The sequence below is a fragment of the Camellia sinensis genome, chromosome 4 (assembly GCF_055761805.1).
Source record: "Camellia sinensis isolate YWXY chromosome 4, ASM5576180v1, whole genome shotgun sequence".
Lineage (NCBI taxonomy): Eukaryota > Viridiplantae > Streptophyta > Magnoliopsida > Ericales > Theaceae > Camellia > Camellia sinensis.
The window spans coordinates 55,326,139-55,353,510 of NC_138964.1; the positions used below are offsets into that span (position 1 = coordinate 55,326,139).

Consider the following 27,372-nt stretch of genomic DNA (forward strand, 5'->3'; position numbering starts at 1 on the left):
TAATTGATGAATGATATGAAACTTCTTGGTTCGTTGTTCCCTTCTTCATTTCTCTCTTTATTATCTTCTTTACTTCACAGAGCTCTATATATATAACAGAGCTTAGTGTTCTGTTTTGTCTGACAAGCCCGTCTTCTTCTTCCCAGTGAGAAGATAAAATGGTGATGGGTTGAGATGATATATATTTCATTGCTCAGAAGTTGTCTCCAGCCCATGTGAGATTTTCTAGTTGAATGATGGGTGAAAAATTCGTAATGAATTCTTTTTTGCTCTCAGTATCTGACAGTTTCAGTGAGCTTTTCACAAGGTGGTCGTCTACCTAGATCACCACTGTGAACATTTTCTCTTAGTGGTCGTCCACCCGTATGTCCTCTCAGATATTTGCCTGGATGTCCAATTGAGTCATGGTCGTGAAGGATGACTACCACGACCATTGAGTATACTGCTAGTCTAATAGCCAAAGCAAAGCTGGACTAAACTGGAGCAAAACAGGCTACTTTTTCACTGACTGGTCGACCACCCAGGGTTGGGTTTGATCTCTTATTTTGCTGTTGTGTTCTGCTGCTTGGTTCTTGCTTGTTTGAGCTGCAATTTTGGCCTCTCATAAACATAAATAAGACAAAATGAGAATGAATTATGATGCTGAATTAATTATAAGATTTCAAACAATTTTACTCTTCAATTAAATCAAAACATAAATTAGAACAGAATCATCAAATTCCATGTTATTCATGCTATGACTAATAGATATGAAAAATAGTTTAATATAGAAACTAGTTTGTTTCAACCGGAAAAAAAAAATAAATACAAATAAAATAAAAAATTTGAAGATGAAAGGTTCATTTTAGAGTGATACTATTGAGGATATAAATACAAAATTGTTTGGGTTAAAATTGGTGAAAAATCCATTCTTATGGGGTCACAAGTTATTTAGTCAAAGGTTTAATGTTTTTTTGGTAATAAAGACATGTGTTAAAAAGTCGCCAGGATTAGAAAAGTCATGGGTTGTCGGCGGTAGAGGGCAACGGTGGCCGGTGCCAGTGGTTGGTGGCAATGAAGTAGACAAATAGGCGACATTGAATATATATGTGAATCGATAGATAACGCATGTACACATTTGAACAAATATTTGTAGATTTGAACAAATAGTTAGACATATAGGTGACATGTGTACACATTTGAACCAATAATTGGACATTTGACAAATCGTTGGACAGATTAAATGACATATACAGATAGGTAACATTTTAATAGATAGACAAGTTTGTAAATTTTGAACAAATAGGTATCCTTTTAGACCAATAACGTCTTTTTGGCCCAAAAATATTTAAGCTTGTCCATTTCTGAAACTGCTGGACCAAAAAATCCAAGCTTAAATCTTTTTAGGCTAAAAAGACATTATTTGTTCAGAGGGACACCTATCTATTCAAAGTTTAGTTATTTGTCTATCTGTACAAATGTCACCTATATATACACATGCCACTTATCTGCCCAACTATCTATTCAAATGTCCAACTATTTGTATAAGTGTTACCTATCTATTCACATTATGTTCAAATGTCCGCATATATGCACATGTATTACCATTCTATTCACTTATCTATTCAATGTCATTTATCAATCCACTTCACTAGTGGTCTGTGCGGTGCAGTTCGGTGTGGTTAAAGGATAAAATTAAAACCAAACCATGATGGCAAATTAACAAATTTGCTATCTATAACCAAACTGCGATTTGGTTGTTTCAATCTATTAGTTGATTGAAGAATAACTTTAAACAATTATCATGAATTTGCATAATATATAACACTAACTGATTTTACATAATTTTGTTTCATATCTGTAACATTATTTTTTGCTAAATTTCACATCTAAAATCTCTTTCATATTAATTTTTATTTTGATATTTTATTTTGATATTTTATTGGAAGTAAAAAAAATAAAATTATATTAACTATTGCAGGGTGGGGCAATTTTGAAGACGAAATATAAATTTCAAATCACGGATCAAACCAATCCGCAATTAGCAGGTGGATTACTACGGACAAAATGGTATTTTGCATAGCTCTACACCTCATAACTGCCACTGCCACTGCCAGCCATCAACGACTTTTTAGCAACTTTTTCAACGCATGTCCTTATTACTAAAAAATATTAAAACCTTGGACTAAATAACATATGGCTCATAAGAATGGACTTTTCACCAATTAACACACCATCTCATCAATAGGTCATACTTTTGGGACTTATTATCCATTAAGTCATATTGATAAATTTATCAACTAATAAATTTATCATACTCTCTTATTCTTATGAATATATTTATAATGATAAATTTATCGGTCAGGACTTATAGGTAAATAAGTCTAATGACTGATTGGTAAGTGTCCCTTTTTAATATAACTAACGTGGAAAATTTAATTTGGGGCCAATTAAATTATTATGCTTATATCTAATTGTAAAAAACAATAATAATAAGTAACAAGAAAATTTCATTGAAAAAAACATATTTGTACCATTACATGTAATTCTAGAACAATGCTGTTGATATATGAGTTTTTTAACACTACTTAAAACACTTAATCACTTAATCTGAGAGTTTCAGTGCAAAGAGTTTCATAATAAAAACTATGGCAACAATCGTCTCTAATTTTTAATTATTTATTTATTTTAACATGGTTCAACTATAATATACATCTCTTTTGGATGCTTATTGTAATTTGTATGCACCTATCACGTTGGGCATAGCTAACATTTACTTTAAAGGGAAAGCTTATGGTGTGCACTGCTTCAGGATGCACTCCATTATAAATTGATGTAATTTTATCACAAATTTTTGAAACATTAATTACAAAATATGTAATCTCGTCACAAATTAATGTAACAAAATGTCCAAAAATTTGTGCTTGATGTTACAAAAGTTTGTGATTTGGTTACGACATTTTTGTTACACCAATTTGTGGCAAAATTAACCATTTTGTGGTTGATGTTATGAAATTTTATGATAAAATTACGTCAATTTATGGTATGGGGCCTAATATTTACACATCAAATTTAGCTCCTTACACCCCTTTTCTATTTACACCCCATTAGAAATTCAAATATGTTCATTTTATCTCCTTACATACCTCATAACTCGAAATATACCCTCAAAACTAACCTTTCTTCATCTCTTTTGAAACCCTAACTTACACACTCATCTCTAATTGTCATAACTACCATCTCCAACCATCATAGACACCACTTTGTAGCCCTCCCCCACCCCCTACAACCTTTCCCTACCCTAGCTACTACCAACTTGTAGCCCCTTACCCCAGATCCCTCTTAATTATAACAGCCACCACATTGCAACCATCTCCGCTGCAGTAACCACTACTATGAAACTTTCCTTACCCCAAGCAACCATGTAACGCCCCGAGAATAATCAAACCCAACCCAACCACATTAACCAACATTCATTGAATAATAATGACATAACTCCAACCTTTACGTCATATATCAACAATGTTTATACAAAAGCTTCACATGCAAGTTATACATTCATTGGTAAGAAGGATACATGAATCTATGGCATGTGAAGCATATGGTTCACAAAACAATTAAATGCCCTTATGGGATACAATTTCCAAGGCTTAAGCCCGGTTACATGAAAGTGGCCTCTTGGACCCATACAAAAATAGCCCTTGGCTAGCAATTTAATCTCAACAAAATGGAGCTATGTGCTCATCACAACTATCCACGCCCTCAACTTGGCGAGATCACCACGTCTTTACCTGCACCAAAGTCCCATAGGGGTGAGCATAAAGACCAGTAGAGAAATCTCACAAAGTTTATACAGTTGTGCAAACTCTCAATAAAAATGCAAATGTCAATGCCATGCCTTGCTCTTTAAAGAAATTTCATTTCATGCTCTTCCTAAAGATTTACATTTTTCAATAAAAGCCTACAATCTCAACACATTTCAAAACTTCCAATTTTAATCAATAGGGGCGGTAAATACGACACTGGTAATCCCTAGGCTGGTGTCTACAAGCAGACTCTACAAGTACTACCAAATTGTCATTTTTACCGGTATTAACCGGAAGGCTTGACACCTATTCGTGCGATTTTCTGGTCTCTCACCATGGACACTCAGGCCAACTTATCAAGTTCAACTACACCCCCTAACCGGACTTACCAACGTATTTACCACATACACATTTCTGTTGTTCTTGTTACAGATACCAATTTCTTTAATGAAATAAATATCCTCAACTTAATTTCACAATGCATGACGGTAAATTAAGTGAGTATGCAATGCATTGATGTTCCATATCTCATGGCATTTCTCCATTTCATTTACCTTTACAATAATGACAACAATTACATTCCCATTTCCTCTTTCCATGATTCTTTCACAAGATAACCACATACCATCAACACATACTACAATTTTCTCATTTCACAAGTCTTAGCAATTTAATCTCATCAAGACTATATGTGATGTTTTCAAACATTAATCTTCGATACTTACAATTCTTACCATCCATGGTGCACAACAATTTGCCACTCTATTACAATCCATATTCACACATTTAGCAAAAATGTTAAAATGGCATCTTATTTCTCATAGATCAAGTAGGTTGCAATTTTGCTAAACATTTGATGAAATTTACTCTTATTCATTCTCTTGACGCAAGAAATGAAAGAAGTTCATATGTATTTTCATGTTTTTCCCAAAACCCCCAAATTCTAGGGTTCTTCATCCAAGACAAAACTTTTTCCCATTTTCTTAATGAATCCTACCAAAATCATCCTTCTTGAGTTTTATAGAGAGAGCATCCTCATGGATAAAAAGAAAAGTTGAGATTTAAACCCATCTTTCAAAACTCCCCCTCTCTCTCTTCATTTAGTGCAAAAATTAAAATCCACAACAACCTCATGGAAACTTTAAAACCAACATTCATATAGAAAAACATGTATATATGACTCAAGAAATCCTTACCTTAAGACTTGATGATGAAGAGAGGGAAACCCTAGCTTTGATGGAAGAGTCTTCAACTTTCCACAACACAAAGAGAAGCCCTAACTTGGATCTTCAAAATTTATGAGAGATGATGATGATCTAGACCCAAAGATTTCAAGAATCCAGGTGTTTTAGTGTTTTAGTGAGTGTTTCTAGAGAGAAGGAGGAGAGAAATAAGGTTTGGAGTGAGAGGAAAAAGCCCAAAATGTGATAGAAATTCGGCCAAAAGACATACAAAAAATAGAGATTCGGACTGTCCCCGTCCCGCACATGCGGCACATGCCCCTGCATGTACGGAGCCTCCTTCCCGCACGTGTGGCATTGATCCCCGCACGTGTGGCCCTCCAATCCGCACTCAGTCCCGCACCTGCAATTTAAGTAGTGTGCAACCACTGAAATTCACCCATTCCCGCACGTACGGCCTCACTCCCCGCACGTACGGCCCCTCATCCCGCACGTGCGGCCTTGGGCCCCGCATGTGCGGCCTTGGCTTAGCAACCCAGATCTGACTGGTTCAATCCCCAGGCACTCTAGACTCACCCGAGCACTCTCTGGAACAAGTGAAATTTACCATCGGACAAAACAAAAGTAAAAACTTTCTTTAGAGAAGTATTTCCGGGCGTTTCAAGTCCAACGAAAATAAAAGAGGAATGGAGTGAAGAAAGAAAGAAAGAGAAGAAAGGAAAGAAAGAAAGACCCAGTCATCACAAACCACCACTTGTAGCCCCCTGATGTCTTTCTAACCTCAAATCTAGGGTTTCAGAGGTGAGAGGAATAGGGATTAGGGTTCTTAGAGATGAAGAAGAGGTTGTTAGAATACCAAAGTTGAACAAATAGTCTTGGTGTGGCTTCATAACACCAATTTAATGCTAGATGTTCAAATCTAGATAACCAAACAGAATGAATCGTGTTTGTTCACGTTTTTGATGCTGAACGAATTGTATTTGTACAAAGATCGACCACCAAAACTGATGGGTGTAGACACCCCATTTTAATTGGCCCTAAGACTTTGGTGCTTTCTTTTGATTAGCCGATGATGACAATCAGAATGTGTTTCTCATAGAATCCTCAGAAGAGAGATGGAATTTGAGCTTTAATTCTAACCTTTACACATTTTTGGCCAAATTATTTTTCATCCAAAATTCACCAATCTCCACTACTAAAAGAATCTTGGCTCTTCAATCTCCATTACCAAAATTCTTACATCAATCCCCACTCACCATCCACATTCCTAATTACACCCCACCATCCCCACTCATCAGCCACTTTTATAATCACACCCCACTATCCTCATTCATCAACCACTTTCATAATTGCACCCCATAATCCCCACTCATCATCCACTTCCCTAATCACACACCACCATCACCACTCACCATCCACTATACATTGTCTCTCATTAGCTCCATTAGTGCCCCATTAGCTCCATTATTTTCCCTAAATACTCCACTTTGTGCTCCACTTTGTCTTTCACCATTGCCCACTTGCATTGCCTATATAATGAGAGCTCTAGTCTTGAGTTTGAGAGATGAATTTGAGAGGAGAAGTGTAGAGAGAATACTAAATTTAAGTTAGAATTTGAGAGGGAAAAAAGCCTTGAAAACAAGAGTGTTGTCTTTCCAAACTAGAGAAGTTGTCTAGCCTTCATGTATCTCATCTTCCCTTGCCAAAACTACTCATGAAACTCCTTGAAACCAAGTCCTAAAGCCTTGATCAAAAAGAGTAATCCTTGCCAAGTTTAAGAAGATCAAAGAGTGATCAACACACTTGTCCAAAACCATCATTCTAGCTCAAATTTCAAGCTCTTGAATTGACGATTTAGAACACAATTCACAACCTTGAAGGTGATCAAAAGGAAGCTTGGAAATCAAGAAGTTCATTGTTTCTTTGGAATGTGAATTTTCAATCTCTTTCATTTTCTTTCATTTTCTATCTTATATTTGTTTTCTTGCTCTAATTTCATATTAGTTTTGTTGTAAGCTAATCGGAAGTGGTTAGTGTTGGACAATCTTCACTATATTTAATGAAACAAATTCTATTTGTGTACTAAACAACAAACAGAATACAAAAGAAAATAGGAAATGAGAGAGATTGTTTGATTACAAAAATGAAACCAATAAATAAAAATAAATAAATAAAAATAGATTTTTACTTTGTTACAAAAACAAAATTAAAATTTGATTTAAATAAATAAACAGAAAATTAACAACTTACTTGATTAATTTCTTGAACAATATTCTGATCAAGTGCAGTGTTTGACACTGTGTCCTTAAGACAGATTTTTCCTCTCCACGGTACTTTCAGATTTTCGGACATCTATCTCCTAGCATAAAATGATCAGCAATGAATAAATGCAGCACTATAATTTATTAGCACAACGAACACACTATTTGTTTATACACTTTCTCACAAGAACAATAATGCAACAAAATATAGAGTAATACAGTATTTTTCTAGACGAAAAATTGTGAATAAAAACATTAAATAGGGGCTGCCTATTTATAGATAGAGTGGTGGCTTTTAAATTTGAATCCGATAGGTAGCAAATCTGTTTTGAACAGATACAGTACCTGTTCGACACTATTTGAACAGATTCAACTTGTTCGGTCACAGTTGAACACCAACACTGCTGCTCACTCTGCGCTGCCTTTCCAATACTCTGCTGAATTTTGCATTAGTGGGTGGTTGGCCATTGGTAAAGGTTGCAGGCCACCAGCTGGCCATGGTTGAAGGTTGCTGGCCATAAATGGAGGTCTGCCGGCCATGGAAAGTGGCATGCCGGCCACTGATGTATAGGTTCATCTTGCAGCAACAGAGGACAAACAGAGCATATACAGGGTATCTCAAGGGTTTGTTTGCACAACCTACCCCTCATTTTCATAGGAAAATCAAAGGAGTAGCAAGCTTTGGTTCACAAAACATCAATGGATGCAATTTCATTGCATGATGGCATGTGAAACCAAGTGTGCAAGTTCAATAAATGCAAAACAAGACACAAGCCTCCTCCTTTTCATGAATGATCAAAGGAAGAAGGTGACTTTGGAGGCTTGAATCATTTCATTACTAGCAAGTATGAAATGGTCCAAGTTCAATGTGTTCAATTAACGTCTGACTGAACACACCAAGACACAATCAAATTCTTATCTTTGCACAATTTTAGTTTAAAATTTTAGTTACCCCCTTTTAATTACCCTTTCATTCTTTAATCAATTAAGGCCAAAAGGTGAATTAAAGTCCTTTAATAGAGAAGGAAGTGTCAAACAAGGGGTAGTTTAAGGCAAGAGAGAGGGGTCATGCCGTTGATAATGAACCCCGAAAAGAGGATTAAACAATTAAGAATGGACCTCAATCTCAAGCTTAAACAATCCCAACGTTGAAACAACACTCAAAGCAAACAAAAAGTAAAGAAATGAAGGAGGTTGCAGAGATTATGCTTGCCAAAATTAAGTGAGAAAAACACTAAAACAATGTAACCAACTCAAACAAGTGGTGTCTAAAGGCCTAAAACACCATGCTTGTGAGGACACTTACACTAGAAGCATGCAAAGAAAGACTCAAATTACTTAACCAACCCAAAACAGAGACAAAACAGTCCAAAATACAGCCTAAAACATGCTGGAATTAAGCTACAGAAAGCTAAAAAAATATGCTAGCACATAGAGTTGGCTAACAAACAAAACACAAGGAGGGGAGGCTAACCCCTCCAAATTTGGACTTCAAAACATGATTTTGGCCACTGAAATAGGTCTGAAAATCAGTGTTTAAAAGCTTAGAAAAAGATAGTTTGAAAGTGGGAAACACAAGTGGAAAGGCCTTGCAAGCAAGGAATAAAGAAGGGTGAACCACCACCTAACCTTAAATGGCCTAAAACCACAAATTTCAGCCCACAAAAAAAGAGATTTTATAGCCTAAAAATAGTAGGAAAAAGATGGAAAAACAAGTGTGCAAAGCAAAGTAGAAGGGCAAGTGTTATACCTCTTGAAGCAAAGATCAATTCTAGGCAACAATTCAAGCCAGAACCAACTTCAAGACCTCTAAGAAGGCCTCAGGGAACCTTTGTCCAAAGGTGATCAACTTTGATTAAGGAGGTAAAGGCAAAAGTGTAGTGTATGTAGGCTAATGTGCACAAGCATGCATGAGAGAGAGAGAGAAATATATATATATATATATATATAGAGAGAGAGAGAGAGAGAGAGAGATTTTTTGCTCCAAAAATTCTAACCTTTAAAACAATATGAGAGGTCTTCTATATATAGAGAACCAAGCAATTCCCTCAAAAACATCCAGCCTTACACGTGCATGCATTTGTGCAAACATCTGGCACAGCTAGCATAAAATATCTACAAAACACACTGGTGACCGGCAAGTCATCACTAGTGGCTGGCAAGCCACATCAGTGGCCGGCACCAGGTCGGCAAGCAAAAAGTGATGATCGGCAAGTCTCTATCAGTGGCCGGTAGGTCACCAGAGGTTGTAGACTGAAAAAGATAGGCTTGGTCCAAAACTGGGTTTGAAAGGCTATTAGGGTTTGGGAGGCTCAAAGTTATGGCATTCCGCTGAAGACTTCGAGCACTTGGCGAGCAAACAAACTCATCATCTGGTGTGCATACGAGGACATCCAAGTTGTAAGGGCCGTCAAAAAGGGGTGTCTATACTACCTCAAAGGAGATGTGGGCCAATAGTGAAAGTATGCCAAAGGCAGAGTGGGACCGACATGGAAACCTGTTAGGGGTCGAGTTTAAGGCGGCTTTCACTAGCTTGTCTTGGTTTGCACCTGAGTTGGTAGCAATGGAGGAACGCTGCTGCATAGAATTCTACAAGAGATTGAGAACGAAGATCTTGTTCAAGGTTGCCGGAAACATGATCCAGAATTATAACCATCTTGTAGAGGTGGCGGTACATGTAGAGATTACAATGCAGGCTGAGTATGAATGATTTCAAGGTTCGAGGTCTAGGGGTCTAGAGTCTCAAGGGGACTTTAGAACTAGCAAGAAGCATAAGGGCACTGTAGACACCCCATTTTTGACCGACCTTAAGACTCAGACATCATCGTTTGTGCACGCGAAGATTGCGCATGTTTGTCCTTGTTTTGAGCGCCCGAAGGTCTCGGCTGAGTGCCTTGTCTCGAGGTCTCTTAACTCTCTTCTTTTTGGCCTTGTTTTTGGACCAAACCTTGGTGCCTTTGCTTGGAGGGAGAGAGAGGCCTGTAGGCAACTTTTCTCTTTTGTAGGCCACTTGTAGTGGCCCGTAGGCTAGTTTCGGGAGCTTTCGGCTGAGTGCCTTGTCTTGGGGTCTCTTGGATCCCTTTTTTTTTGTTTGTTTTTGTGCCATACCTTGTTGCTTCTTGCCTAAGGGAGGGAGAGGCCTTGCCGGCCACTTTTGGCATGTGTCGGCCACTTTCTTCCCTTGTAGGCCACTTAAAGTGGCCGTCCGGCTAGGGGAAGTCGCCGGCCGGCCAGTCGGCAGCCACTTTTTCTCCTTTTTAGATATTTGTAGATATTTTGAGCCAGCTGTGGCTCACTGAATTCATCATCCATGCACGTGTATGGAGGGATTGAGCAAGCTTTTTGCTTGCATTGCTCTATAAAAGGGGAGCTTCCTCCCACTTGAGAGAGGTTCAGCATTTTTAGAGCAAAAATATCTCATTCTCTCTAGAATTCTCACTCTCTCCCTATATTTGTGCTATTTTGTGCTTAGAAGTGTTATTTCTTCACACTTTTGTACACAAACACCTAGTCAAGCACCTTAACTTTGGAGCTGAGGCACCTTGGAGCTTGTTTTGAGGTCTTAGAATTGGTTTTGGTCCAAAATTGTTGTTGAAGTTGCTTCCTTCTTGCTGTGCTACAAGGGTAAGCTTCTTCTCCTCTTAAGCTTGTTTGTTGTATACTAGTTTAAACCACCTTTACATGCTTATTTAGGCCTGGTTGTTAACTACAAAAAGCTCTGATTTTTAGTGTTAAGAAAGGTTGTTTAAGGCCTCTTTGGTGTTGGGGGTGTTTCACCCTCTTGTGTGTCATATTTGCTTGAGGTTGGTGCCTTCTTTTAAAGCCTTGGAGGCACCCTTTGTTTGGCCTTTCTACCATTGAAACTCAGAGAAATTTCAGTGGTAGAAACCATGTTTTGAAGTCCAAAATAGGAGGGGGGTGGCCTCCCCTCCTTACTTCTTGGTTCCATGCCTCGTTGGCCTAATTAGTGAGCATGTTTTTCTAGCATGTGTTGGCTTATTCTCAGCTTATTTTTGGTCTTATTTCAGCATGGCATAACTCTATTTTGGCTTGGCTGAGTCACCTTATGCATGCTTTTTACGCTTGTAGTGTAATCTTGCCATTTAGCCTTACATGCTTGCCACTTTGGTTCATCATTCCGGCCTATTTTGACTGCACTCCAGCATGATTTTATCCATGTTTTAACATGCCTAAGCTCTGTTTCAAGTGGTCTTGGCCATGTGAGGCTTGCTTTGTGTAGTTGTAGTATAAAAGCCCTTGACTAGCTTTGAGTTTCAAAGTCTCTAGCATGCTTCACTTGAGTTGTTTGCATGCTTTGGCCTCACTTCTCACATGATTTTAGTATGTATAGCATAGTCATACTCTCACATGTGTCACTCATTCAATGCTTTTGGAGAGTTGTGCCTTGTGCCTTAATCATGAGCTAGTTTGTATGCATGCTTCTCTAAGCTTTTGGGCTACCATTCCAGCATGTTTTTGGTCTTACTTTGCCATGTTACAACTCTGATTTTGGTTGGTGGGGTCACCTCTTGCTTGGTTTTGGTACTTGTAGTGTAATCTCACTCATTAGCCTTGCATGCTTAGTGTTTTGGCTTACCATTTTAGCTTGTTTTGGCTACACTCTATCATGTTTCTAGCATTGTTTTGACATGCTTTAAGACTATTGTAAGTGATCTAGGTCCTTTGAGCATTGCTTAGTATGACTATGGTGCAAGTGCCTTAGCTAGTCTTGAGTTTTGAACACCTTAGCATGCTTTATTTGAGCTATTTGCATGATATGGAATCATTTAGCATGGTATTTCAGAGTATATACTTCCATCATGCACTCATATATATCGCTCTTTAATTGTGTTTGAGAGTTGGCCCTTATGCCTAGTTGATGAGCTATTACATGAGCATCTTTATCTTGCCTTTCATGCCATCATTTCAGAGCATTTTGGCCATTATTTTGGCATGCATGAGGTCTGTTTAGGGCTGGTTTAGTCCATTGAGCATTGTATTGCATAGTCCTAGTGTTGTGTACTTCGCTAGCTTTAATGCTTAAGGACTCTAGCATGCCATCCTTGTGTTGTTTGCATGATATGTCATCGTTTGGCATATGATTTCAGTGCTTGTACCTCTGTCATGCTCTCATAGATGTCACTCTTTCAATGTGTTTGAAAGTTAAGTTTTATGCCTTGCTTGTAAGCAAATGAGTGAGCATGCGTTTCTTGTCTTTGTGCTTAAGTTTTGATGTGTATTGGCCACTGTTTTGGAGCATCTTAGGTCTGTCCATATGTGGTTTGACCATTTGAAATTGATATTGCATGCCTTATGTGTAATACACTTCACTAGCTTTGATGCCTTAGCTTCTAAACATGCCATGCATGCTTTGCTTATACGATAGAGTCTTGTGCATGCCACTTTAACATTGAAAGATAAGCATCTTGTTTGCATTGCATTGTGTTTGGATCGGACGTTAATCCAAACACAAGGAATGTGGCACATTTTATACTTGAAGTGATGAAATGTGTTGCGTTTCTTGGTTGCCAACCCTCTTGATCATGCATGATAGAGGCGGAGGTTCATCGAGTCTATTTGTGCATTCATTGACTTGTGCAAGCTTGCCTCTTTGGCCATCAGGCATTGAGATGCGTGATTGGTGGCTTGAGAGTCGAGCACTACACTCCTTTGAGCTTGAGAAATGATAAGGAGAGTAGTTACACACATATTTCCTTGTAAATGCATTATTGTGCCTTTGTTGATCTCTGTTGTAGCAAAGCTGAGGTTCTGGAAAGGAAAGTGGCCGGCCAGCCACTGGCACTAGCCTGCCGACCAGTTAAAGTGGCCGGCCGGCCACTTGCAGCAAATTTGTCCATAATGCTCCTGTTTTAGGGCAGAGGCAACCTGAAAATGTGTTCGATGCTCCGAGGTCACCGCGAGTGCAAACAGAGACAACTTATGGCAGCACAGTGCATTTTCGGGCGAAGTGAACCGAACATGCATCTCTTCCTCGCCATCGAGGCCATTTAATTGCTTTACTTAGTTGGTTCATTTGTCAGTTTTGTAATTAATTAGTTAATGTGTTAGCTAATTTAATTCATTATTGTAATTTCTTATTTAGCTTAGCATAGCAAGTTTTTAATTCGGTTTATAATTAGTTAGCTAGAGTTAGTTAATTAATTGGTTTGTAATAATTAGCTTAGCTTAGCATTGCTAGTTAGCGTATTTATTCGGACCCTCCGTTGAGAGGGAAAATGTTGTAATAAGTGTGCGCGTGTGTGTGAATGTCTTACAACCCCACGTCTTTCTCCCTTTTATTTACCAGCTTTCGATGGTTAGTTTTAGGGCATGTTTCAATTAGCATATTTATGCTTTGCATGCGTGCATCATTCATTTGTCTTGCACGCACCAGGCTCGGCACATCATTCAAACCGTATTGAATGTCAATACTTACTTGAATACATGTTTCAAAGCATGTTATCGAATGTCGCATTCATATGCCATCTTAGATGGCCGAGCCCACTTAGTTGCATTTTTGCATGTGCTGCATCAGGCATCTAACATAGCTAGGATCATGCATGATTTCTAACTAGTTTTCTGTTTTGGCTCGGAGTACACTGTAATGTTTATGTTTTAGCATCCTTGCATGAGTGTGAGTGTTGCCATGTCAGCATGCTTTCCATGAGACTATTTGCTTAAATGATATAACGGCATGAATGCCTGTGGATGAAGGCTTCATCACTTGAATTAGAACAATTCGATCAAATGTGAGTTTTAAGCCCACTTGAGGGTGGCAAAATCATCATGTTTTAAGCCCACTTGAGGGTGGCAAATCCGTGTTTTAGCCTACTTGCGAGTAGCATCTTCAAACCATTTTCGAAAAAAACAAATATGAGATGTTTTGTTCCAAATCGAGCGATTATACTTGTATTTTGTGCGCATCACATAGTAAGTTAACTAATAAAATCGGAAAAAGAATACATGTGTTTTCAAAATAACATATCATGTTTAGTAGAGGCCGATTCTTTGATTGGGTGAGCGGGGGTGCTCATCTCATGGCCTTCCCCCCTCATTCCCAAGTTCCCGAGCCGAGGCAACTTTGGTAATGACAGACACGTGACCTTAGGCACGAGTCAGGATTTCCTAAATTTCCCAAATAAAATATTTAGGTGGTGACTCTGAAATCTGGCAAAGCAGTCCATGTTTGGCGCTTTTTTGATAAAAATCGATTTTTCAAAACGATTTGTCGGATTTGGATTCTTTGATGATTTATCAGTCTTACATTGCACTTTGTGAGATTAGATTCAGAACCGTGACAGGAGTCCGAACTGTAGTAGGTAGAACCCAATTTGCGCCCTCTCTGACAAGAGGGCGCGAATTGGGAGTTCGGGCGGTCTACGGCACCTCTTCATTCTAGCCCCAATCACAGCAGACTAGATCTATATTTCCATTGTCGAGTGTTGGCCCGAGAAGGAATGCTCAGGGCAGCTTTATAGTTTCAAGTGTGGCCAACCGGGTTACAAGGCTGGTTCCTGCCCATAAAAGGGAGGAGGGCAGCAGATGTTACCACCACCGCCACCTAACCGATCTTAAAGTCAGTCCCAAAGTAAGGGGCAAGGACCTACATGCTTTCAGTGTGGTCAATCGGGGCATTTGAGGAAAGCTTGCCCTCAGTTAGGAGGTGCATCTGGCGCATCAGGGTCGAGGTAGACTCAGAGCCATCAATAGGCTCATTCAGTTCAGATCCCATGAGCTAATCAGGGAGTCGCCTTGGCTTAGTCAGTATAGCAGGCCTATACTCTGAGAGATGAGTAGGTTGATCAAAGGCCACAAGGGCACGTGTATACTGTTACAGCGCCAAAGCAGTTGCTAGGATCCTCTGTTATGAGAGGTATTCTTGTTGTGTTCAATTCTTTGGCTAATGTATTGATTGATAGGGGTGCGTTGCATTCATTTATATCTTCTGCTTTTGCTTCTGCATTAAGATTAGAGGTGGCTTAGTTAGCGGCTCTGCTTAGGGTAGAGTCACCGATTGGGGGCTAGGTTGAATTGAACTGGGGATATTGTGATTGTGAGATAGAGGTTGCTGGGCCCTGACTTCCTTTTACATTTGTGTTATAAGACATGTTGAGTTTTGATGTCATTTTAGGCATGGACTGGTTGTCTTCGTATCGTGTTGTTATTGATAGTTACCGTCAAAGGGTTACGGTGTGCACCTCAAGTGGTGGCTGTTTTTATTTTCTGGGGGATTAAGCTAATAAAGTCTTATCACCAGTTTATGACTCTTGTGGTAGGGACGAGCTTAATTGTCTTCTTGTAACTCCCTTGGGTAGTGAGAGTGATGGGATCCGAGTTGAATTACCGAGGGTAGTTTGTGAATACCCAGATGTCTTTCCTGAAGATCTTACTAGTTTACTACCCCATCGGGAGATTGAGTTCTCCATTGATTTAGTGTCTGGCACGACACCAATCTCCATGGCATCATATAGATTTGCACCCGCAGAATTACATGAGTTAATGATTTAACTCCAAGAACTTTTAGACAAGGGCTTCACTCACCCTAGTATATCACCTTAGGGAGCGCCAGCTCTTTTCTCAAAGAAGAATGATGGGTCATTGCAGTTGTGTATTAATTACCGCAAATTGAATTGAGTTATTGTTAAGAACAAGTATCCTCTACCCAGAATAGATGACTCATTTGACCAACTTAGAGTGTCTCGTTGCTTTTCAAAGATAGATTTGAGGTCGAGATACCATTAGTTGAGAGTTAGGGAAGAGGATATACAAAAAATGATTTTGCGCGCACGTTATGGCCATTATGAATTCCTAGTAACGCCTTTCAGTTTAACCAATGCTCCTGCTTCCTTTATGGACCTGATGAACCAAGTCTTTTGAGACAATATCTTAATTTATTCAACCTCCGAAGAGGAACACAAGGAACACTTACGGATAGTGCTTGACTTGATTAGGGTCCACCAATTGTATGCTAAATTTGAGAAATGTGAGTTTTAGCTGACTGAAGTGAAGTTTTTGGGGCATGTTGTGTCGGGAGAAGGAGTAATTGTAGATTCTTCTAGGAAAGATGTCGTGCAAGATTGGGAACAACCTAAGAATGTTTTTGAAATCCGGAGATTCCTAGGGTTAATTAGGTATTATCGTCGTTTCGTAAGAGACTTCTCTAGACTAGCCGCACCGTTGACCAGGTTGACAAGTAAGGGTGTCAAACTTGTATGGAACAAGACTTGTGAAAAATCATTCCAAGAACTTAAGACTAGGTTGGCCACCACACCGGTTTTGATAATTCTAAAGAAGGGCTTGGGTTATACTATTTATTGGGATGCGTCCTGGAATGGGCTTGGTTGTGTATTGATGCAAGAAAGGAAAGTTGTGGCTTATGGTTCACGACAATTGAAAACTCATAAGAAGAACTACCCCATCCATGATTTAGAGTTAGCAGCGGTAATTTTTTCTTTGAAGATCTGAAGATATTATTTGTATGGTGAGAAGTTTGATGTTTTCTTCGATCATAAGAGTTTAAAATACTTGTTTTTCCCAAAAAAAAAAAAAAAATTTGAATTTACGCCAACAGAGATAGATGGAATTTATGAAGGATTATGACTTTGAGTTGCATTATCATCCGAGGAAGGCCAATGTAGTGGCTGATGTCTTGAGTCAAAAATCTGTGTGTAGTGTGGCAAGTGTGGCTATTCAGGAATGGGATATACTAGGTGATATCGGCAAGTTTGATTTGTAGCTGAGCGAGTCTAGTAAAGATGCTACCTTATTTACTTTAATTGCTCAACCTACCTTGATTAGCATAGTCATAGAAGCACAACAAGGTGACCGTGAGGTGGAGAAAATCCGTGATAGGATCTCCAATGGGAAGGAAAAGAAGGGTTTGAACATCCACTTGGATTTGAGTGTGAGGTATCTAGACACTTTTTTTGTGCCAAAATCTTGTAGAAAGGAGGTACTCTGAGAATTTCATCACTCACGCCTTGCTGTACATTCGAGAGGCACTAAAATGTATCATGATCTCATTCATCAATTTTGGTGGGAGGGGTATGAAATGAGTCGTCGCCTTATTTCTTTCGAAATGCCTTGGTAGCAAGTGAAGGCTAAGCACCAAAAGCCAATGGGTTTGCTACAACCCTTACCTATTACTGAGTGGAAATGAGAGTATGTTACCATAGATTTTGTAGTTAGACTTCCTAGGACACAACAGGGTGATGATGCCATTTGGGTGATTGTTGATAAGTTGACTAAGTCAACGCACATTCATTCCGATGCACACTGGCGACTCAATTGATTATTTGGTAGAGTTGTACATTAGAGAGATAGTTCGACTTCATGAGGTCCATGTGACCATTATTTCGGATAGAGATCTTTGTTTCACCGCTACTACAACAAAATTGACTTTTTACGGCTTGCAATGCATGCCGTAAAAACTTTTCACGGCATGCACACAAATACTGTTATATGATATGCCGTGGAAAGTTGAGCGTCATTTACGGCATGCTGGTAAAGTTGTAAAAAGTAATAAATTAAACATTAATGACATACTTTGTATATCGTATATAACTTTTTAATGTCATAAATTATCATACTTTCCATGACATAATTTTGCATGCCGTAGAAGATTATTTTTAATACATTTAGCTGTATATAGTATTTTACGACATTTTCTTGCATGTCATAAATCATCACACTTTTCACGACATAATTTTGTATGCCGTAGAAGGTCATTTTTAATATATTTTTGACATGCCTTGTATGCCGTATATAATCTTCTACGACATTTTCTTACATGCCATAAATCATTACACTTTTCATGACATAATTTTGCATGCCGTAAAAAGTTATTTTTAATATAATATATATATATATATATATAGGAACATGACCTTGCCTAACCGCATGTAGACAATAGCTTATAAAATGCAATCTGTTACAAACCAAGCAGAAGCAACAACTATGAAGTAAGCAAAAAAATCTAATATCTATACACCAAACAACCTCTGTACTAACTTTTATCCTCAACTTCTATCATATCAAGTTGATAACAACCTCAAACATACAAATCAAAAAAAGTATCCAAATCATAAGATTCACTAATCTCTAAAATACGACTTTAAACATCCAAAAAGTATAACTACAAATTGTAAATCAATTAGTCCAATATTTCGTCCATAAGAATGAATTGACTAGGCCATGCAACTGTATTTCCTATTGCATCTTGAAGATCATACATCTCATGAGTAGAACGAAACAACGGCACGTTGATTGTTACGTGGTTCACCCATACTTTCCAACACAAAGGTCCAAGAATTGCATGACGCACCTTTGACTTGGGATCCCTTGATGCAATTTGGCCTTTTGCAACCACCAAGTTTGACCCCTCCCAATGCAACAACTTGCATTTGACATTTGCTAAGCTCGACACACCATTACTTTGATCCTACAAAAATTAAGAGTGTATAAGCATACTGCATAACATTCATCCCATTTACGAGGTATTAGTTCAACAAAGGAAATGAAAGTGTCAAAAAGCTTCAACGAGAACGAACTTACATATGTCATCAATGTCAGAAAAGAAAATTTCAACCTGGTGAATACATATTTTGAGGTGGTCACACTTATGAGTCTACTCAACCTAATGAATATATAAAAACTAAATGGACATTCTAATTCAAGTGGATCTCTAATAAGTTGGAAACAGTGAGATGAAAAGAAAGAGAACTTTAATTTTATTTTATAGGTTTCATTTCTCACCAAAAGTAGTGAGATTTGGCAAGAAACAAGCTCTGATTGCTTTTGTATCTTCTATAATACCGAGATTGTTCATTAAAATGCACTAAAAGAAAAGAAACATCACCCATATCCCTATATCACATTTTGCTCTTTTACTCATCTGAACATGATAGTGAGAAAACACGATAATTTCTTTTCTTTTCTTTTACAATCATTTCTTTTTCTTCTTCTTCTAACCCCACAATCCAAGCGAAAGGTAAATTTTGCCAAGAAACAAAAAGTAGGCGGAAAATCACTATCATCAGGTGTTGGCTTAGAGCTAAACTGTTACTGCTGGATCACATTATAGCCCTAAAAATATGACAAGGCTCAAAAAAAGGATCTTAGGGGATACAAAGGCTATTCAACCACTACATAAACATTACCATCCGAGGTATAATTAAGACACATTTGAATGTCTGAAAAAATATGAATTGGATCACTTTAGGATTGGCTCATTAACAATCTCATACATACTACAATCCAAGTTGCACTAACAGACATACACATATCCATACATACATACATACATACATACATACATACTACACTCTAAGTTGCACTAACAGACAACCTCTCTCTCTCTCTCTCTCTCTCTCTCTCTCTCTATCTCCCTTCCACTCCCTCTCTTATACTGACTTTACAGCCTACCCAACAACAACCAAATACCCCAAATATATTTTAAAATTAATAATAAATTAACCTTCTCATCTCTTTCTCTCTCTCTCTCTCTCAAAAACTATTCACCTTCCTCTTCCAAGCTACATCTGCTATCAAAATTCTATTATATTAATGATTTGGGGTTTCTCTCTAAATTAACCTTGTCCTTCTTCGTTTTCCAATTTATTGTGGGTTCTTTCTCTCTCTCAAATTCAAATTCAAATTCAACGGGGTTAATTATTTGTTTTAATTTTCATTTGAAAATTGGTTTTGAATTTGGAGTGGGTTTTGGGTTGGGTTGGGTTGGGTTGGGTTGGGCTTGGCTTGAGGGAGTGCGAGGGAGTAATAAACTCTAATCGCGTGCGTCGGCGCAAGGTCACTTTTAGTTGGCATTTGCCTCTTCTCTTCTCTTCTCTTCTCTTCTCTTCTGTATCCCCTCCCTACTACTACTACTACTACTACTACTACTACTACTACTATTACTACTACAAGCTACAACTACTACTGCGATGATGACTATGCTTTTGCTGATGCAGATGCACTCTCACCCTTTTCGTTTTCAATCTCAATTTTAAACTCTCTCTCTCTCTCTCTCTCTCGCTCTTTCTCTCTATTCCCTTCTAACCAAACTACGCAACCCCAACCCAACCCAACCCAACCCAACCCAATAGGACTTTCTTTCTTTCATGATTGATTTGATTCCTTCAAGTAGACCGCCCCTGTTCATGTTATTGGTTTTGTTTAATTTGCCTACTTATTATTGACTTCTTCTCTGCTCTGCTCTATTCTATTCTATTCTATTCTATGGATTGACTTCACTCTCACAATAATAATGTCTTCATTTCTTCCTTTTTCACACTTCAACTGAATTTTTATTCCTTTCTTCTTTTTCTTTTGGGGGTTTCTATTCTATCGGAACTATCATATCATTCAAATTATGAATTGGCAAATCAAATGATGCTCCAGTTCTTAACCATCTTGCTACCCAATACAAATACAGGTTTGGGAATTAGACTCTCTTTTCTGTGCATCTCTACTAATCAAATTTAATCTTCTCTATTTCTCAACCCAACCAATTTCTCTTGCTTTTAAATTCTAAATCTCAACTGTGTAATCTTCAGTGGATCACAACATTATTGTCACCTCAACCACAACACAATCTTCAGTGGATCACTTTAGGATTGGCTCATTAACAAATTAGATAAGTACATGTGTTGCACTGTAAAGATGACAACTAAAAAATTGATTAATTTACTTTCTTTGTGAGAATTTAAATTAGTTCATTTCTTTTAAACGTAGAATTACTTAAATATAAAATTGAGAGATTCAAAATCTCTTTTGTTCGACACGACAACACTCACACAAATTTTGAAATAACTCATTTGATCTGCATTTGTGTAGCTCTTCTTTTTTCTTTTTTTTTTGATCTGCATTTGTGTAGCTCTTCTTTAACTAGCATTTTTTTCCCCTACTTATTTTATACTCAGGTAGAGCACTTCAGCTCAGTAATCTCAATCAATAGGGATTGAGCCCAAAACCATAAAGCCTATCAGTGAAAATGAGTGCACATAAAGGTTTCAGTGGCAAAATTGACATATTACTAGAAGGTTGAATGGTTAATAGCAACATGTAATATATCTACTAATTGAAATCCAAAAGATCGCCAAGAATTATGTCAATTGACAATTATTTTCTGTACCATGAGAGAAACAGTGAGCTAAATCCAATGAAAATGCCATATCAAGTTGTCATGCTTTATGTTGACCAAAAAAAAAAAGAAGAAAAAACGAAAAGTTGTCATGCTTTGAAATTAGTAAATCTGCCAGGCCATAAAACTTGGTTATTCTAATGAGTGGAGAATATGCAGCAGTGCCTATTTGGCTTGAAGCTCAATCTCCAGCAAATCAACAATGCAGTTTATAATTTCATTACTACAAGACCAGTAGTAAACTGCAAAATGGACTTTGAAGAAAGAAACAAAAAGGCACTTCTAAAAACGGCATAACTTACCATATCTAAACTAGTTGGAAGGTTTGCAATTGAAGAATCACCACGTTTAGATAATTTCATAGCTTCGATGCTTTCAGTAACAGAACCAACTTCATTCACCTAAAAAACCATAAAAACACTTCATTAAGCATATAGCTACCACATAATTCCAACAATTAAAGACATGAAAAGGAGATAAAAATGTTTTGAAAATACTATTTTCACTCACTGAAGTTGGAAGGTTGTCATGAGGAGTAGATTGGAGTAGATTGGAGCTTCTTTGGGAGGGATTGGTACCCTACAATCAAAGATAAACATACAAGTGATTTAAATATAAAATAACAAATTAAAGACAAACAAATTATGTACCATGAAATTATATTATCATGTTTAGCTTTTCCTCTTACATCATTTTGCCTTCTTTCTTTGATAAGCATGCCTCTTATCTCATCGAGTTGTTGTTCTAAGTCCAGCACCTTGCTTTCAAGTTTTCTCACGTGCTCATTTTGGTGTACTTGTGCATCAACCTTAGATGGTAATGCCCCAAATCCCAGCCCTCGTACACTCCCACGACGCTCGGGACCAAAAGTATGAAAAATCGCATCATCTTTTATAGATTTTGGACCCTCATCAGTAGAAGCCTTATGAAGTTCTTGAACATTTTTCTAAAAATATAAAGCATGTCTTAATAAATTGATGTGAATGCAAATTATAATACCAAAAATAAATAAATAAATAAAGTAATATTGGTACCACAGTTGCATCAAGCACTTCATTCATGGATTTTCCTTCCTTCCTTGTATGCCCTTTAATCCAAACTTCAACTCTTGATATGGATGATGGTGCTCGACTTTCTCTTCTCTAGAAAATAAAATAGAAAATGAAAATCAACATGATTAAAACAATCTCAAAGTAACCATACTTCATACCCAATTTACAAAATTACTTGAATCACTCTTAATTTACCATTTCATCCTCTAATCGTGCATAACCTTTACGACTCATGGTGTGAAAGAGGGTTTGCTTTTTTCTCATTGCCCTAAATCTTTTACTCTTTGCCTACATATACAAAAGAAGAATGTCATAATTTATATGATTAAGAATTCATAATTGAATCACTATGAGAAAATTTGTTGGTCTAATTAGTTTATAAAAACTAGAGAATTTCTATGAGGAAACTTACCTTAAATTCTTCGGAAGTTCGTTGTTTCACAAATGCTTTCCATTAAACCATTTCTACATCATCAGGTTTGGTGAGGACAATATTGTGTGCTAGCTTAGCACTTTTACCAAGAGGTCTTATTTTTCGTGATAGTTCAGATTTGTGTGAGCACCATAATCTGCCAACCTTTTGCATGATGTGTTTCCTATGGCAATCATGTATTTTGAATCTAAGCTGCATTTGCATTTGCATTTAAACAAAAATTTAGTGATTAGGAAAAACACTTAGTTGAAAGTATAATAATGAATTAAATAAATATATGTTACCTTCACACAAGCCCATAGCTTGTCTTTAACCTCTTCTGGAATATGCGGCCATCTCTTTATGGTTATTGGCACCATCTCTCGTGCCAAGATCCCTTCTAAAGTCGATAGTTTAACTGACTCAGGTCCCATAGGCTGATTCCTTTCATTGAAGTCAATTTCATCACACTTTTGTTTTCCTTTGTCATGCATCTTTAACTTTGATGCCCCCCCTAGTTTTCTTCTTTGGTACTTGAGTGGAGTCTATAACCCCTTCCATATCATGTGATTCAACATGTGGAGAAGTAGAACACTCATCTAAAATTCTGAATGATGCATTTCTTTTCTCATCCATTGTCGCAGCAATTATAGCTTCACGCTCCTTTCTAATTCTTTTCTCAGCTTTTTTTGAACTCTGTGCAATACATAAGGAAAAATAAGAAATAATGTGGACAACAATTGGTTATAAATTCAATTTTATGTTAAATGAGAAATAAAGTACCTCTCCAATCATCTTGCTAGTTGACAATTTCAAGATTCAACTGTTAATAAGAAAATGGGCATTCATAATAACAATTAGATCAACAACAATAAACCTGAGTCATTGCAGAGAAAAAAAAAATATCAATATCAGCCACCTCTGAACTTTGATTTTTGTTTGTGAACAAAAGCTAAATACAAAATCTAAACACAATGTTTGTGAACCAAAAATGGGAATTTTTTCCCTTGGGCAGATGGTTCAACCTAAGAATATAAATGCATCAGCTCATGGTAATACCATTTCATTTATCAAAAATATAAAATCTAATTATATACTCATGTGTCTCATTCTCATTTCCCTAAATAGCATACTGAAAGCTTATTAGACATTAAAAATTAAAACATTATGAGAAATTATAAGAGACACATTTCCTAATGATAAGCACAAGACAATCAATCCACAGTTCACAAACGGTATGGCCAATATAAAATTTAAAAAACCACAAATTTCAAATCAAATATCAATACATACAACTTTACAAGCCAAACAATAATTCTTTATCAGCCAAACAATAAATTCTTGATAATATTGATTTCAAAGACAACACAATATTCACTTACAAGTATATTCACTCATATTAACTTCAAAGAAAATAGCTTGTGAAATTATATAAAAGGAAAAAATAAAAAGAACGACAAGTAAAGGAGAACTAGTCAAGCTCAATAAGCATTCAGTTATATGAAAATCAAATGTTCCTACTTCTCATTAATCATGCAACACTTCCACACCCTCACAATCCATCCTCACGTAGTGCTCATCTTCATCATTAGTATTTGCACCAAGTCTAGATGCATCTAAAGGTGCAGATAGCATATAGGCATCTTTATCATACATATGCAAACAACGGAAGCCTCTTGAAGGTGCTTTAAGTACAACTTCCCAACTAGATGTATCATTATCCCTCAAATAGAACACTTGTTTTGCATGTGATGCTAGAATGAATGGATCTCTCTCAAATGGATTTCGTCCTTGTTGGATGTTGACCAATGTAAATCCATCTTCAACTTTGACACCGTTTCCAGTAGTTTCCCAGTCACATTTAAATAGAGGAACTTGAAATTTGTAGTAATCCAACAAAATTGTGTCTCTGATAACCCCATAGAAACAGATTTTTTCAATAACTTGTGCAATGTCTTTTTACTAGATCGACAAATAGTTTATGCTTCAATGGAAACACCACTATTTTGTGTGGACCTTTGGACATCACTTGTATGAAAGCGATGCCAATTAATGACATAGCCCAAATAAGACGTTGCATGTTTTCTTAGGCCAGCTGCAAGCCATTTCAATCTATCTAAAACCTCATTATCACATGATTTAATCTTTGCTTTCAACCATTGAGCAAAAGTGTCCATTTGTCTAGAATGTAGTAGAACGGCATCCCTCAAGAAACGTCTGTCCAAAAGCTTAAGCTCCTCCACATGCATTCTAATAAGGAAGGCAAATTGTGAGATAAATATATCATATAAACACTCAAGTAGTAATAGATGTTTATGTTATCATACTTACTCTAAATATGGTTGGACTTCAGAACTGTTTATCAACACACAACAATGAGCAATTTGTAACATATCCTCAGGTATCATGATTGAATTCCCCAACGTAATCGGACGTCCTTCTAGTATTGTTTCATTTTCAAATTCTTCATTGCGGTTATGTCGAGCACCTATTTCAGTTGCTTGCTTCATGTATCCACTACAAAATTGCATACACTCTTCAGCTATATAGCATTTCGCTATGCATCCCTCGGGTCTTGCACGATTCCTAACATATCCCTTAAGTATCTTCATATATCTAGACCATAATATAATTAATATTCATGTTAATAGCTTTTTTGACAAATACATGAATAGATATACATAATAAAAAGTGATATACACCTCACCTTTCAAATGAGTACATCCAACGAAATTGCACTGGTCCACATATGCGAGCTTCTTGTCCTAGATGGATTGTCAAGTGAACCATAACATCAAAAAATGATGGAGGGAAGAACCTTTCCAACATACATAAAGTCTCAGCAATATCTTCTTCTAGTAGTTCTAATTTATTCCTATCAATCACTCTTTGACATATTTGATTGAAAAAAGTGCACAATCGAAATATTGCATTCCTTGGTCACTCTAGTAAAAGTCCTCTCAACGCTACTGACAACAACTGTTGCATCAAGACGTGACAATCATGTGACTTGAGGCCTATCAGCTTACACTCTTCTAATGAAACACAATTAGCAATATTGGAGCTATAACCATCAGGCAGCTTTAAATCATGTAACCTATAACAAAAGATCTGCTTCTCGACTTTTGAAAGTATATGTGATGCTGGTGGAAAATAAAAATGAGTTCCTATGTTCTCCACATGCAATTTTTGTCTAATGCCCATTTCTTCCAAATCTTTACGAGCTTTAAGGCCATCCTTTGATTTCCCCTTCACATTCAATAGTGTGCCAATGATACTTTCGCAAACATTCTTCTCAATGTGCATTACATCCAAGTTATGACGCAAAAGTAATGCCAGTAACATCAATCAAATATTCATTCTATAAAAAATAAGAATAACAAATTCAACTAATTTTGAAAATAAGAATTCTACTTTCTTTAGACTTACATCCCAATATGGTAAATTGAAAAATATGGACTTTTTCTTCCATGGTTGAACACAAACTGGCTCTTTTTCTTTGATGATCTGGGACTTTTTCCTTTTCCTCTCCTTTGTTGCTTTTCCCCAATTATTTTCAATGTCTTGAACTACACTGAAAACATCAGAACCATTTAATGGTTTAGGCTTCCCTTGAAGTTCATGCTTTCCATCAAACCAACTTCTTTTCATCCGAAATGGATGGTTAGGTGCAAGAAATTGCCTGTGGCCCATGTACACAGTCTTTTTACTATTACTCAACCATTGTGAACATGTGTCAGTACTACATATTGGACAAACAACATTTCCCTTTATGGTGCATCTAGCTAAGTTTCCATAAGCTGGAAAATCATTTATTGTCCACATCAAAATAACCTTCAAATTAAACATGGAGTTGTTGGCTGCATCATAAGCCCTGACACCATTAGTCCATAATTCTATTAGGTCTTCCACAAGCGGCTCTAGATAAACATCTATGTTGTTGCCTGGTTGCTTTGGCCCTGGAATTAGTAATGTCAACATGATATTTTCCTTTGCCATGCATAACCATGGGGGAAGGTTATATGTAACTAACATCACTGGCCAGCAACTATACTTTAAGCTAAGATTGGCAAAAGGATTAAACCCATCTGTTGAACGACCAAGTCTAAGATTTCGTGGATCTGATGCAAAAGAAGGCCACTTTTGATTGATTGATTCCCATGCCAATGAGTCAACTGGATGTCTCATCTTACCATCTTGGCTTTTGTGAGGGAAGCGCCACATTAATTGCTTTTCCCTCTCTTGTGACTTGAACATCCTTTTAAATCTTAGTATTATTGGAAAATATCGCAACACCTTCGCAGGAACCCCCTTTTTAATCTTCTTAGTGCGTTTATCCACTTTCCAACGTGAATAATTGCATTTCGGACATGTCTTCTTAAGCTCTAAATCTTTTCTAAACAAACAGCAATCATTCACACAAGCATGGATTTTCTCATATCCTAGATCAAAGGCTTTGAGCATCTTTTTTTGCTAAATATATAGATTTGACAAGCGTGTTATCTTCTGGTAGCATATCAGACACTATTCGAAGAAGTTCA

At 37.2% G+C, this 27,372-nt stretch overlaps 2 protein-coding genes across 2 annotated transcripts; both read right to left on the minus strand.

Annotated features, from left to right (window-relative positions):
- Positions 1 to 21,496: 21,496 nt before the first annotated feature.
- Positions 21,497 to 22,702, minus strand: LOC114271474 (uncharacterized). The gene is made up of 5 exons (XM_082922901.1): positions 22,615 to 22,702; positions 22,402 to 22,509; positions 22,056 to 22,313; positions 21,878 to 21,946; positions 21,497 to 21,768 (listed from the first exon to the last, which is right to left on the minus strand). Exons 1-5 carry the CDS (start codon positions 22,681 to 22,683, stop codon positions 21,577 to 21,579), a joined length of 696 nt encoding a protein of 231 aa, XP_082779027.1. The 5' UTR covers positions 22,684 to 22,702; the 3' UTR covers positions 21,497 to 21,576.
- Positions 22,703 to 24,358: 1,656 nt separating this feature from the next.
- On the minus strand, positions 24,359 to 27,088 carry LOC145823771 (uncharacterized). The gene is made up of 6 exons (XM_082923289.1): positions 26,261 to 27,088; positions 25,806 to 26,080; positions 25,539 to 25,718; positions 25,163 to 25,447; positions 24,848 to 25,081; positions 24,359 to 24,740 (listed from the first exon to the last, which is right to left on the minus strand). Exons 1-6 carry the CDS (start codon positions 27,086 to 27,088, stop codon positions 24,359 to 24,361), a joined length of 2,184 nt encoding a protein of 727 aa, XP_082779415.1.
- Between the last annotated feature and the right edge of the window lie 284 nt (positions 27,089 to 27,372).

Bases quoted from the DNA above. Each gene is read 5' to 3' on its own strand.
- LOC114271474 (XM_082922901.1), bottom strand. From the start codon at position 22,683: ATGAGAAAAAAGCAAACCCTCTTTCACACCATGAGTCGTAAAGGTTAT. The intron at 22,510-22,614 runs GTAAATTAAGAG...TTTATTTTCTAG, and splicing joins CACGATTAGAGGATGAAATG to AGAAGAGAAAGTCGAGCACC. The intron at 21,769-21,877 runs GTGAGTGAAAAT...ATGGTTTTTTAG, and splicing joins ATGACAACCTTCCAACTTCA to GTGAATGAAGTTGGTTCTGT.
- LOC145823771 (XM_082923289.1), bottom strand. From the start codon at position 27,088: ATGTTCAAGTCACAAGAGAGGGAAAAGCAATTAATGTGGCGCTTCCCT. The intron at 26,081-26,260 runs GTAAGTCTAAAG...TTGAATGTGAAG, and splicing joins TCAATTTACCATATTGGGAT to GGGAAATCAAAGGATGGCCT. The intron at 25,719-25,805 runs GTCAGTAGCGTT...AATATGTCAAAG, and splicing joins GTCTTGATGCAACAGTTGTT to AGTGATTGATAGGAATAAAT.